The sequence below is a fragment of the Tauraco erythrolophus genome, chromosome 7 (assembly GCF_009769465.1).
Source record: "Tauraco erythrolophus isolate bTauEry1 chromosome 7, bTauEry1.pri, whole genome shotgun sequence".
NCBI classification, from domain to species: domain Eukaryota; kingdom Metazoa; phylum Chordata; class Aves; order Musophagiformes; family Musophagidae; genus Tauraco; species Tauraco erythrolophus.
In genome coordinates this window covers 15,738,135-15,752,170 of record NC_141471.1, presented here as the reverse complement: position 1 = coordinate 15,752,170, position 14,036 = coordinate 15,738,135, and the positions used below count along the sequence as shown (strand labels likewise).

Below are 14,036 nucleotides of genomic sequence, written 5' to 3'. Positions count from 1 at the left end.
CTCACAGTACTCAATAAGCTACTTAGAGCCCATAGAATTTATCATATATAATTTGTCTCAATTTTACCTGCTGTTTCTGCTGTATAAAAATAACAAAGACTGCAGAGAAGAACCAGTCACCATTCAACCTTCCACTCTCCCCCAGCGCAGGGTGTAACTCTGCTCCAGGCTTGAATTCAGCCAGGCAAACACCCAGGAGATGACGGCATCCCTGTGGACGCGCACAGGACCAGGCTGAAGTGCTCTCCTCCTGCCTGATGTGTGGGACTACCTCCTATGACTCTTTTGGTGTTTTGTGGTATATGCTGTCTAACAACCTGATACTATTTTGTGTTTTCTAAACACATTTCTAACTAATATTTTCTAATTAACTACTTTTTTCCTAATCCATTAATATTTTTCAATTAACTAGTTTTTAATTAATAGTTTCGTAATACAATTCACAGACACCGAACAACTTTCAAAAACCTGTGCAGTTACAACCTGGGTTCAATTAATGTTTTACAGGATAAAGAAGGTAACTGGATGAAAGTCAACTGAAGCTCCACTTACATGTTTTCAGAGCAGAATCATTGTTAATAAATCTTTAAAATAATACTGGTGTCTTACTTAAAAATTAAAATAATGAATCTCTGCATACACAAAAGAAAGCAAACACTGCCTTAATCATGTTTTTTTCTTGGAAATATATTTATTTACTCTAGCTAGGTAAAAGAAAGACTAATTTTCTTGCTCTCTCACCCCTTCTCACAAGTGACCGAAGGTGTTTGTCATGTCTCACCATTTACCCAGAACAGCAGGATATCCCTTAGCAGTCTGCTCCTTTCAGATCACTTATGTCAGCTGGAGAGATGACTCCTTTCAAAAAAACTCAGTGCTTGGTAAAAATCAGGTCTTTCACTAACCCCTTCTCCAGATCGTGAGTTCTCAAAGCACACAACCTTATTTAGATTCTGTTTTCCTTGAGAGGAGCATGCTGTTTTTCAATCTCAAACTGAATCATCTCTTTCACATCATGCCTCCATGATACCAAACAGTCTTAATAGTAAAGCAAAGAAAAACACTCATTTAGTAAAACATAAGCTTTGGATACAGTATTAAGAACAGCACAGTTTAAGAAAAAAGTGAAACCCAAAATTGACCTGTCAAAGGATATGTGTACTGCTTAGACATCACCAAAGACTCTTTCCGAGACCAAGCAGTTTGTTGCTTAAAACCATTTTTTACATTGCAGTCCCTTTACTCTGCCAGTCATCTCCTCCTCTTTCATTCTGAGCTGCTTCCCTTTCATGACACCACTCACAGGCTCAAAAAATGAGAGATCAGCCTATATACATCATGTATATTTATATATGTACACTAAAATATGGCCTCAGCAAACAGTCACGATATAAATTAATAACTAAAAAATGAAACTTCTTTTTATAACTCATTTTACATTTGATTGTAAAGCACCTACCTGAACATGTCTCCTAAGCCTTTCAGCATTCCTTTCTTTGCCTTAATTTTATCCTTCTCTTTATCTCGATCTTTCTTCTTGTCCTTTCCAGCCTTTTTTCTCTCGCCTTTATCTTGGCTTCCATTCATCTGTCTCTCCAATGAGTGAGATGGCTGGTCACTTGCTGTGGACACAGATTCTCTACCAGATCTTGAGCTCTCCTCTGTGTCTTCCTCCACTGAAAGCACATATTAAGAAACATCAGTGGGATAAGAACAACCAACAAGGGCAGTCTTTTTGGTACATTGCATAACATTTTTTGAAGCAGGATATATGCACAAACACAAAATGCTGGTTTTTGGTGGTTTTGTTTCTTTCAAAATCAGTATCTTCTCATGTAGGAGTTTACTGGAGTTTTCACTTGTACTATTAAAGTCCTAAAAGAAAGGAATTCACCTTTGCAGAACACTCTGTGAAACACGATTCGTGCTTTGTGGGTACTCTGAACTATGTACAGATTAATGAAGAGGATTAGCAAAGTGCAGTTAATTGGCCATTTTTGTTTCAGTATCTAAATCAGTTGAGGAGAGCTTTAGAAATCTCTGCAAGAAGAAACAACAACAATGCAGCATGCCCTGTCAGGAAATTCTTAGTAATATTCTCATAAAAATATGTAAGTCATTAAGGACTGTTAACCTTCAATACAAGCCTTAATATTCCACTGCAAGTAACATACTGGATTTCTCACAGTACTTCATTTCCTGGAGCAGTTTAAAACACATCATGCACCATGATTTTTATTCTTGGTTTTATTCTTGGTTGAAATGGGTTAATCTGGGAGGTTTGGGTAGGGAGATTCCATCCAGCAGAACGAGTAAAATCCTTTAAGGGCAGATAACATGTTCCTTCTCTGTTTCCGATCCAAGACTAAGACTCCAAGAATCCTAAAGTATATCAAAGGCTAGATTTAACAGAGCACATGTATTTCAGAAAGTTTGAAAGAAAAATGACCAGAAGAAACAATCCATTCAAAAGCTGACAACTCCCCCAGTATCTCAATGAGAAAGAAATGAAACACTTCAAGCTCTTGGGTCAGAATCCTGCAACCATTTTGATTTAACTTAAAGCCAAGTCCAAAAATTACATTGCATGGCTGATGAAGCTGTGACCTTCATGTCACAGATGCATACTTTGCACTGTCTCCTGCAGCTCCAATGAATATAAAGGCTCCAAACAACTTTTGGCAGTAGCAGTTGAAAAATACAGTTTTTCTTTATATATACACAGTCTATAGAAAAGATTTTTTTTTGTACTCAAGATTTGGAAATGGCTATGGCTTATGAAAGGAAGAAAGAATCATTTTTTAGTTTAGCATATGTTTACTACTTCTTATTGTCATTCCTACTAACATTATTGTTTCTAGACCTCAGTGACTCTTCTACAGCAAATAAAAGTGCGTAATTCCTTAGAAATTTCTCATACATAAACTACTGTAGAGTAGAAACTTGCTTTTCCTAGTCATCATTCATATTAATCTTGCAAGTAATTCATTGAACATGAAAACTCTACATATCACTGACTGAAAGCCATTCAATAGTGCCTCTTCTTTCTCTCAGGTACTTGTCTGCAAAATACTGTTTATTCATTAATATTACAATACACAGACCTGGCCAATAGACTTAGTACTTATTCACTGAGTATCCCAAGACTTCCGTAATTCTCCAACCCTGGAAGATCACATAAACGTATTTCAAGAAAAACATACCATGTCAGATAAATCTCAACATTAATAACTATTTTTGAAGCTGAGTACAAAACAGCAGGAAAAATAAAAAAAAAGAAAAAGGAAAAAGGGCAGATATCAGCATTTCATGTTAACTTGTCTTCAGGACCGCTATGAGTTAAGCAGATGATACAGCTTCTCAAATGTAGGCACGATTTTAATACTCAGGTAATTGTATTTTAGAAAACTAATAGGCCTTTCCTGTACATACTCTGTACTAGCTGTACTTGTACTTTTTTTGGTCACACTGTTTTTTAATCAATGTCTGGGATGATATTTAGTTATTATTAAAAGAGTAGTGGAAAACCACTTTGGAATAGAGATGCTAATTTTTTGCATGTTAATTCCTAGCTACAATCTGTTCCAGTTAAAACCAACTAGACATTCAAAAGATTGTACTTGCAAACGAATATAATTAGTAAAAAAATGCATTTAATTTTCTGACAAATTCTGAAGTCAAATGTTTACTTGGTACTTCATTGCTAGGCTTTTAAAGATGACTCAATTTTGACCTATGGTTGTTCATATTCATGTAACAATACACTAAATTAACCCTAAATATCTATTAAGTGTACTGTGTTATGCTGAGCTGCTGAACAACTTGTCATAACAATGCTTCCTCTTATTATTTATTTTGCATATTCTATGGAGATAATATTGCCTCCTTTCCACGCTTGTGCTGCAATAAATATTTGTCTATCGTACACAGTTTGCTTGCAATTAACTCGGTAGTTTAGACTGAGCCCTGTGAACTAGGATGACTGTTGTCCTGGAGTAAACACTGGTGTCTCTACTGCAGTAAATAGATTTCCAGCTTTCTTAAAAGGACTCAACATGAAGAAACTTGTTTCACTCTTATGCAGCACAGTCATTCTGCAATTAACATACACCTAATTACCAGTGTTTAGAGCAAATGCAAATGCTGCTCAATTAAAATTCAAGCCCAGGCTACAAATGAAACTTCTAATTTTTGTTAAGTTGCAGTAATGACATTGGGTTACTGCAAAACGCAGAGTGTATTTGTTTTGGTGCTGTTATTTCCTTCCTTTCCAGCAACCTCCTGCCTCCCCATTCAGGATGCTGAAGGCAAAAAATTAAATTGGAGTATACTTTAAACATCAATTAAACCTGAAAACTAGTGTCATTTCATGAACCCCATTGTACTATGGAGAACTACACAAACAGGTATTACGAAGCTATTCTCCTAATTAGGCCATAAAATGGAAAAGATGCACATGAGGAATCAAAGCTACTTAATGTGAAGCTATTTTGCCACTAAGCTTCTAGGCCTCTTATTGTGATATTTAATACAGTCCTAGATTCTAGCAATTATGATTCAGTAAAAGATTAGAAAGCTGTGTCGATCTCTCCCAATCCAAATGCTTGTTCTCATTCAAGACACTAAAGATAAACATTTTGCTTCCAGTCAGCTACTTCAAGTATTACGGAAAAAAAAAAAACGAGGAAAAATGATCTGTAAAAGCTGATCACCTCTGCACAAATGTTACTGCTTTACAGCCATTAAAACTCACACACATCTTCTCAAATACTTTTTAAAACGTTACCCCAGAATTGGTCTCTGCTATCTGATTTTCATCCTACATTTAGTAATTTACCAACATGTTGTTCCAAGGACAGCAAGTACATTCAGAAGAGAGTCAGCCCCTTTGCCACGCATGCTACCTGTATTTTTATATGAGGCAATGACATACTAAGAATTTCTCTATATAATATATTGCAGTGCTATTATTTGCTACTCTGAAAAGGGTCACCGTCTGGAAGAATGAAGCACTCTTAGCACTGAAACACTTGGAGGAGAAAAGGGAAAAAATTTCAAATAAGACAAATGGATCCAACCTCAAGGGCATCAGCAAATTGACCACCAACATGTTTGCCTGAGTTTTACAATGAGAGAAAGCCACAATTTAATTTCAAACAATTATGGAATAATTAAATACAATTAAAAAAAACTTAGGCTATCTCGTTATGGCAGCAGTGAAGCATTAGTTACATTAGGACCAGATTGTTAAATTAACTTCTACATATTTGTATGTGCCCAGGCTTTGTCCAGCTGAAGACACCATTTGGTAAACTCTCTGGAACATGAAGCCACACATAACTTACACAAAGCAGAGCAGACTGCAGTCCTTTCAGTTTTAACACAGGTACAGACGTTTTCAGAAAGACAGACCTGAGGACCTACCTTTTTGTGCTGCTCCCAGGCAACATATGGTTGAGCCAGCTCTTAAGCTCTCACAGCCACCAGGAGAAGGAAGACCATGAGGATGGAATTCTGTCCAACTAGCTTCCTATATTTGCTTTGCTACTTGTTTGCATCTGTTAACCCAGCACTGCAAATTTCTGGATTGGTTCTTAGATGTTTTATATATATATTTATACATGGAGGCTATTAAAACACAAGGAACTCAACAGAACACACAGTTCTACACACATAGCTTGGTCACACTTTGCTCAGCCCTTCTTTACAATGTGAGATTTGAGAACAGCCTTGTTCTTGCTCTCCCATGACGCTGAGAAGGCTCTTGGTCCACCACTGCTAGACGACTTCATTCATACAGAGAGATGAGGGCAAAGACTCACCCCATGGCATTTTGATTTCAGCCAGAAGGCTTTGTCTGGTTTCCGCTGCTCCCACGGAAAGGATACAAAGGCCACCAAATACTTCCTTGCTACTCCCTACGTATTGCATCAACAAGCTCAAAACCCCTTACATTAATCTCATAAACCTATACTCACCTAGAAAGCACTTCATGATAACAGTCTTGCTGTATTTTTGACCAAATGAAGTTAAACCATCTGTAACTTCTGGATAAGCCTTGGATATCTGATGCCTCAAAACAGGGTATTACTATCAGTGGGCTCATACCAAACAAGGTGTTTTAGAAAAACATGGTCTTACATCCCAAAAGACCATAAGCATGCAGTCTGGGAGAATGATCAGGATAACTACACATTTTCTCATACTTATTCTTCTACTGGCCAGAAACGGATTGACAGCCAGCAGTACCAGACCAGCATTTAGCCTCACTGCTGCGTGAAATTGCTAGGTGCTGGAAAAGTGAAGCAGAATTAATTCTGTCCGCAACCACCTTTGAGAAAAGTGACTGGCAAAATGATCTCCTTTTCAGTCTCAGAACACTTTTAGCAACAGGCAAATTTTAAAAAAGAAAAAAGAAAAAAAGCAAAGAGTTTTTTAAAAAAAAACAAAAGAGTGATTACACAAGTAGCTTATAAAAGAATATCAGAGAATGGCACTTATGAAACAGATTTTCTGAAACCAAAAAATTTTAAAAAGACCTGAGAGTGAAAAATCTCTTTTCAAGTCTTTTCTGTTAGCATACAGGCTAAGTATTTTACTATTTCAACTTCCCCACCATCATCTTCATTCATAAACTTCTAACTAGCTGCAGGTTGATTAAAAAAAATTCTGCTGGTGTGTGACAAGTTGAAAGTAGTACAACATGAAGGTTAAAAATTCAATGATTTTAATACAACCCCTGATTGAAGTAATTTACCATTCATACTATTTTCATTCAATACAAGTTGTCATTTTACCAGCCCATTCTTACATAGTTCAATAATGATAAGGTTAGCTTTGAAGTGATTCTTTTATGTTAATGACATTCTCCACATGTTGGGTCGTACTTCAGGTTAAAGAACTGAAAATGTAAATGAATGCCCATTAGGGTGGGTAATAGCTGATCATTAACTTTATATTTTATTAGATCTGCCAGCCTTACTCTAATTAAAGGACAGTGATTTCTTTTTTCCCCCCAGACACTACAAATGTACTCTTTCAAAGTTAGATGCATATATTTTTGTAACATAAATTCAGTGCAGTTTTGTCTTTCTGCATAATTTTTTTTCTAATTTACATTAGTAAATTAATTAGCTGTCTTACAGAAAATTTTCATAGTAATTTAAGTAAACACACTCCTAATAATCTTATTTCCTTGTTTTAAAAAGGAAGGAAGCTGCAGAGTGTTGCAATCTGTTAATGAATATGAAGGAAAAAAGCCTGGAAAAAAATTGATGAAGATAAGTTAGTTCTAGTCTTTTAAAACCCTAAAATTGTCTTTCACTACTTTTAATCACTTTCTAAAGGAATTAACCTATGTTTTTAATATTTTTTTGTGTACAGCAATAGCTTACTTACAAGTTTCCATGCCTTCATCATCATCATCTGCTACAGGTTTATCATATGATTTGTCTATGGCAGCTCTGAAGCTTTCATTGCAGCCTCGTCCTCGGATAATTCGTGGGCGTGGGCGGTGGAAGGGGATATCACCATTCAGAGTCACCTCAGCAACAGCTGTCTGCAGACTTTCTAATGAGCTGGATTTCTTCAGACCTAAGGAAGGCCCCACATCTCTGGTTGGGGAACCTTAGTGATTTACAGGGGAAAAAAAAAAAAGTAATGAGTAATGAGAACTGCATGCTTGATTATGCACATCCATCCTGAAAGTCTTTGGGGACACACTTAACATTATTCACATCATCTCTCAATAATCCGTAGGGAATTCTCCGCAGATTTGTTGGTCTCAGAAGTGAATGAGTACGTCAAGTCATAGTCAATGAAACCGACAATGTTAGCACTGTCTGGCTTTTCAAATCAGTGAATAGAGACCAACATCTATTACTGTGATTTTAACAATTTGAATCATAAAGTAATCACGAGGCTTTAAAAACACAGCTCATAAAAAAAAAGCAGAGGCACAACTGATCTAACAGCATCAAACAAAACTATTAATTATTTTTGTATTGAGCAGAATGTTTCATCTGTACGAGCACATGATGAACAGTGAGCGGATTACGGGCAAGAATCCTATTGTGTTTAGAGTAACAGTCTTGCAAAGCAGCCTGACTTCTGGCTCCAAGGAACATGCTTTTTGCTTTTAATCAAGTTTTGAAGACTTGCATTGAATTGCTAACAATTTCATAATGAAATGCTTCTGAGAAATACCAGTTGACTTGCTGGGATTTAGTGAATTTGTTTAAAAACAATCTGTGGAAAGGACCCAATTAGTCAGGCAATACCTGTTACTCAGCTGGAAAAGAAAGGCACTCCTGGCAGCCACCAGGTTGATGTTTGGTCAGCACTACAGCTGGAGCTAAGAGCAGCTCTTACCACTGCAGCATGTCTGGAGGTGTGTCAAGAAAGCGCCAGACAGTATTCTGCAAAAGCCTTTCCCTACCCAGACTTCTCAGGTTTGTGGACTAAATGTCTACTCTCTGTTTTGAGACACACACACTCAGTGCAAATCATCTGACAATTGCACAATTAGATCTCATAATATTGTTAAAACTGGGAGAGACCTTTCAGGGCGAAAAAAATGACTGTGTTTAGTTGAAGTGATTTTATTCAAAAGTGCAGACCAGAGCCCTTGTCTATAACATGAAGACCCACTTTTTCTCCACCCAAAGGGAGCAGCCCAGAGAAGGGTGTTGTGGCATCACAGTAGTCCCAGGTGGTGGGTTGTTACTCCATTGACATCACTATCCTCATCTGACAGAGGCACAGAAAGATACATTTCAAAGCCGGACAGCACTGAGAGACAGAGCCAAGAACTGAACCCTCAACAATACCAAACTAATGAGCAATACATTTGTAAGCAAGGTCTGGTGTGAATAATGCAATAAGGGAAAATTCTCTTTTTCAAGTATTTATCTCAGAATAATACAAAGCTCTGCAGTTGACCCCTATTCTAGTAGATATTAGGAGGGAGAAGAGAGATAGTATCTGTCACCATTCTTTAACGAAGATATGTGAAGTTACCTTACATTGGGGAAAACTGCCACTACACTACTAAAACCAGCCTATTTCATTATTCAGTATTGGGTGGGGAGGAAGGGGGTTGCTGAATCTACGGAAGGGATGCAGAATAGCAGCAAGGCAAGTCTTCTCCATGTTGTTTGCTAACTTGGTATGAGATGGAGCAAGGCAGCAAACAATTTCATTTTCCACTCAGCTATTCAAAGTCTAAGTAATTAAGTTAAACTGAAATCCCTCAAATCACATAAATTCAAACAGCAGCTGTCAAACTACTCCCTTCAACTGCCCTACTGATAAGACAAACTTGTAAATAGAAACAAAACAAAAATCCTCCTTCACAGCCCTACACAAGTGCTGCAGTTTGGTTCCCCCAGCAGTCCAGAGTCCTGCTGTTTGGACCCTCGGCCTAAAATAAACTCATCCCAACCAATGAGAAATCTTATCTTGGCGAACTTCCATCTCCTGGAAGAAGCCACCCTCGCTCACAGCTCGTCCTTGTTGGAGGGCTGAAGGTCATGAGGACTGCTGGGGCACAGCACAGCTGCTGGGGTGAAACAAGAGCAGCCAGCTGGGACAAGGGGGGTTTGATGGCTTCCCAGCTGTGCAAACAAACTGTAGAACCAGGTTTGACAAACTTCCGAACATGGGCTGAAGTCTAAGGCAAGGATTTTCACATAACGTCCTCTCTACCAAGTGAATGAACTTCAATTTAGACAGTGCCCTATAAAACTGTCCACTTTCTAGCACATGCTAAAATCTGCTATTCCTCTTCTAATGCCTACAGAACACAACAAATGAGATTCTGTTTTTTTCTTCTCGAGATTGTATTTTGTTAAAATCAGTCCATGAAACAGGAAGAAATGAATGCAACATTTTGACGGAAAAAAAGAGGGAGTGGGACAATCCTATATAAACCAGCTGTTTGACAGATTCAATTTCATATACAAAAGGAAAGGGTATCCTCTTACATGGCAACTTACTGTAAACTTCCTTATTCCAGATTCTGCTTTGCAGCCTTTTAAATGAAATGCTCATATATCTTTTCCTAATTACTGAGTGGCTCTTTTTGTAAACAGTAATTATAAAGAAGGCATTTATGTGCCTATTTATGTTCATAAAAGACATGAAAAAAATTCCATTTCCTGCCACCCAGTACAGATCTTTGTGAGAACTGTATTTATGTTAAGTTGTGCTTTCCCAAAGGAAAAGCTAGATGGGATATGACCTAATGTTCCTTGAGTATTGTAAAACTAATAATGAATTACAGAAATGATAGGAATATTAATTGAACTTGGGTGGCCACGAACACAAATGTGGACAGGTTGTAGAATCTGAAAGAAGGAAATGCCCTTTCGCAAGCAATTGATCATAAAGCTATGTATAGTTTAACACCTTTACTATCATCTCTGGCCAGTTCATAGCGAGTCTACTATTTTCAAAATATATAGTTAAGCTTCCCTGTAAATTGAGTCAATTCAGAATTTATTACTAGAATCCACCAGCCAGAAAGTGAGCTGTTTATCCTTAATCTGGTGAGAAACAGCAAACTTTCTTTAAAATTGATTCTGTTTAAAATTTATGAGTCACATCAAAACCTTGTTTTCTAAATACAAAAATGTCAGCATTTTCTTCCAGCCTTTACAGCGCTGGTGGTAATCATCAGAAACGTTATCTGCTCAGAACGAGTTCTACTCCTATTTCGACATCAGAATTTAGAGAAAAAGAAGAGAAAAGACACATCTACCTAAAGCATCTTTATATGACTGAGGGATGAAAGGGATTCTTTTATCGTTTTTAAAATTTGAAGTTTATAAAAATTTTCCTTTCCAACAATTTTCTTAACAACTATCCTTTGAGGCAGATTCATCCCTCCGCAGCCCAGCAGTGCTCCTACCGCGACTGCCGCCAGGCGCACAGCCACCCGGCATGCTCCGCCTGCGCACTCAGCCGTACGGCTCTGCTCTCCCACCACACCCATATGTCCGTCTCCCAAGGACTCTGCAGGATGCTCGCGGCACCCTGCCGAGCACAGCCCCTGCCCACCACCCATGCCCCACCACCCCTGTGTCCCCAGCTGGACATCCCGCGGGGACAATGGCCAAGCCTTGCCCTCCGGCCAGGCAGCCGCCCTCCACTCAGGCACGCCTGTGCTGGCAGCGTGTCCGTCTGCTCTCACGTGGCACGGGCAGTCCCGCCACACAACTCGCAGCACGTACAGATTCAAGGAGACATTTAATACACATAGATGACACGAAGCCTACATGCTGCCTCTCTCTGCTCCAAGCCCTTTGTTTTCCCCATGTTCTGACGCTGTTTAACAACTCATTGTGCTTTCACTCCTCTCACAGTAAGTGTTTATGCAGTGCCACAAACCGCTTGGGCGGTTTGCAAAAGCAAAAAAAAGCAGTGTCAAAGGATATATGATGTTCCCTTCAGTGTTTCCTTCAATTACTATTTTTTAAAGCAATAAAGTAAATTTTTCATCAGCACTTTCTTTTAAATAATTTTAAATGAGAATTTTGGTTTTTCTGTTAATTCTCAAGTTAAATGCTACCAGCAGCTTATGTCAAAAACTCTCTATTTGATTAAACCAGCTTTGCAAAGGTACAAAGTCTACTTTCTAGACACTTTCTTTAAGGACCTTAGCAGTGAGTCTATTTAATTACTAACATCTGCTCCATTAGATTTGATTAATTCTTCTCTTTCTAGTTGAATTCATACCAAAAAAGTGTAACATTTTAGCCAGGGAGAACAGGGAAGTAATAGAGCGAGCAACTGCATCAAAAATAGTTTCGTTTTGGTTCCATTTAATAAAACATTCTATTTAAAAAGCACTGTGTAAAAATAAATAAAGAAACAATTTAAATACATTTTCAGTGATTTTTTTTTTCTTTTTCGTTTTCACAATACGTACATGGAAAAATAACCAGCTGGAACTATAGTATGCCTGGGACTCAATAAATGAGCCATGCTCAATTGCTACTGAATATACTTCTAACCTCTAGGATGAACTGTAAACACTGCAAGGGTTAGGCACTTCAAGTGAACTATAGAAAGAAAAATAATTAAAAATCTATTATAGTAACTAGGACTGGTGATTTCTACACTTTCCATTTCAGCCAATACTGTTAAGTCCAACTTTGACTGTAACAGAGTTTGTTTTTATTTTTTATAAAGTAAATATATGCTGAAGTTTTCTGGCTTCTAGAGTTCATTAAAACATAGTTCACCACACAATGGAAGCATTTTTTTTCTTAGAACCAGACAATTTGTAAGCCAAACTACAGTAAGTGGTTTGTTTAGCAACCACATCCATCGTCAGTAATGGGAAAAATCCAGTGTTTATATACAAAACCTGGTTAAAAGCACACAAGATAAATAAAATAAAAGTACAAGAAAAGGTATTTCTCCCTTTTTCTAGCCACTAAGCTTGTTATGCAAAATATGTAACTGCTCAGTCCAAATGGTTCCAGTCATGCTCTCTCACCCAAGTTATCTGACTTGTCTCTTTCTTGGAGTTTAATCCAAGTGTTATACAGAGAGAAAAACTACACTCTGTTAATACCACCCTCTACTATTACCATCAAAACCACTACGCGCTTTTAAATCTAAGCATCTTATTTTACTGAAACACACAGGTTTTACATCATTCTAATCACATCCTATTCCAATAGGCAGGCTAATAAGAAAATCAAAAATAATTTACAATAATTTCGAGTTTGATCTGTAACTCTTTTTATGTGAATAATACTCAGGGGTGAAGGCAGTTCCTAAGTGCTGATTCTTACCATCACCATTAACGCAATTCATACATTCACACTCTGATGGCTTTAATCCTTCGAAACACTCATACATTTTAATTTTGTGTACTCATTCTTAGTTTGGAAAGCTGCAAGTCTGTGGTCATATTCTGCAACATTTCAAGAGCCAGAAGTTTTAGGTGTTTTATTAAAAATTATATATTATTTATCACTTGATTATTTACAGCTTTTCAGTATTCCTACTCATGTTGTACAGTGTGGTTAAACAGAGACGCCGTTGTGAATTATGAATTGTAAATTCTGCATGGAATGCCTTACTCCCCAAATCATGCTAAAATAAATAATATTTTCAGGTTAAAAAGGTGAATTGTCCCTAATTAGAGCTAAGTAATGTTACGGTGTTCTCTGGATCTAGTCTAATTAAAATAGCATTCCAAAGGTCAAAAGCTAATTTATATTAATAAATCATAAAGGTTCGTAATTGCAGCTGGTGCATTATTTTAATTACTAATAAAAAATATGCTTTGAAAGCTATTTCTCATTATCATTGTGTGAAATGTTACAATCGATGGTATGTGGAAAAGATTCTGTTTACATATTCTTTTGTTCTGGTACGATGCTCAGGTTTCAGCTCCAAAGGCAAATCAACTCGCACTAATAATCTTCAACTCAACTCACAACATGTATCTGATGACCATTTAAGGCAAAGGTAGAAGTTTTTTAAGTAAAATAATTACTTCCACACACTGTGTTAGCACTGTAATAGCCAAACATTTGACTCTTCTATATCATTTCTATGCACATTATAGTTTGATGCTCGGAGGAGATTTTCTAAGATTTTTTTTTAAAGGACAAAAAAATCCATACAACTGTGAATATTTATGAGTTCAAAGTGTAGAAACAGGTGCCTACCTACAGTCACATGTATGACCCGCTTGAATATACTACCCTAGATACTTATCTCCAAAGAGAATTTTCTTTTTCTGTATGACTTGATTATTCACAACAATACAAAGCAGCCATGCAAGTACTGGAATATTCATGTTTTCATGCAATTTGACTGGCAGTTCTGTAATTGTGGTAAGCTGCTTTGACCAAGGTTTCTATAGCAACAGCCTTACTGTCAATTCTTACCTGTTTTCTGGTCATCCATTGTACTGAGCTTAGTCTCGTCAGCTACTGTTAAAAGGTAAATGTATATCGGTTAGCCCAGTTAGTGCCCATGCCCCACATGCAACCAACATTCCTTCTGTTTTGCAC

The 14,036-nt window shown here is 37.3% G+C and overlaps 1 protein-coding gene across 8 annotated transcripts in view; it reads right to left on the bottom strand.

The window, feature by feature from the left end:
• The window catches only part of PARD3 (par-3 family cell polarity regulator), a 479,965-nt gene that overhangs the window by 153,441 nt on the left and 312,488 nt on the right, over positions 1-14,036 (bottom strand). For 7 of the 8 annotated variants that reach the window (XM_086614468.1, XM_086614472.1, XM_086614469.1 and 4 more), the window contains 3 exons: positions 13,911-13,955; positions 7,399-7,626; positions 1,460-1,676 (listed from right to left, as the gene is read on the bottom strand). In XM_086614468.1, the coding sequence (XP_086470594.1) occupies positions 1,460-1,676; positions 7,399-7,626; positions 13,911-13,955 (490 nt within the window). The remainder of the gene's footprint in view (positions 1-1,459; positions 1,677-7,398; positions 7,627-13,910; positions 13,956-14,036) is intronic. The other variant, XM_086614476.1, reaches the window with a different exon arrangement.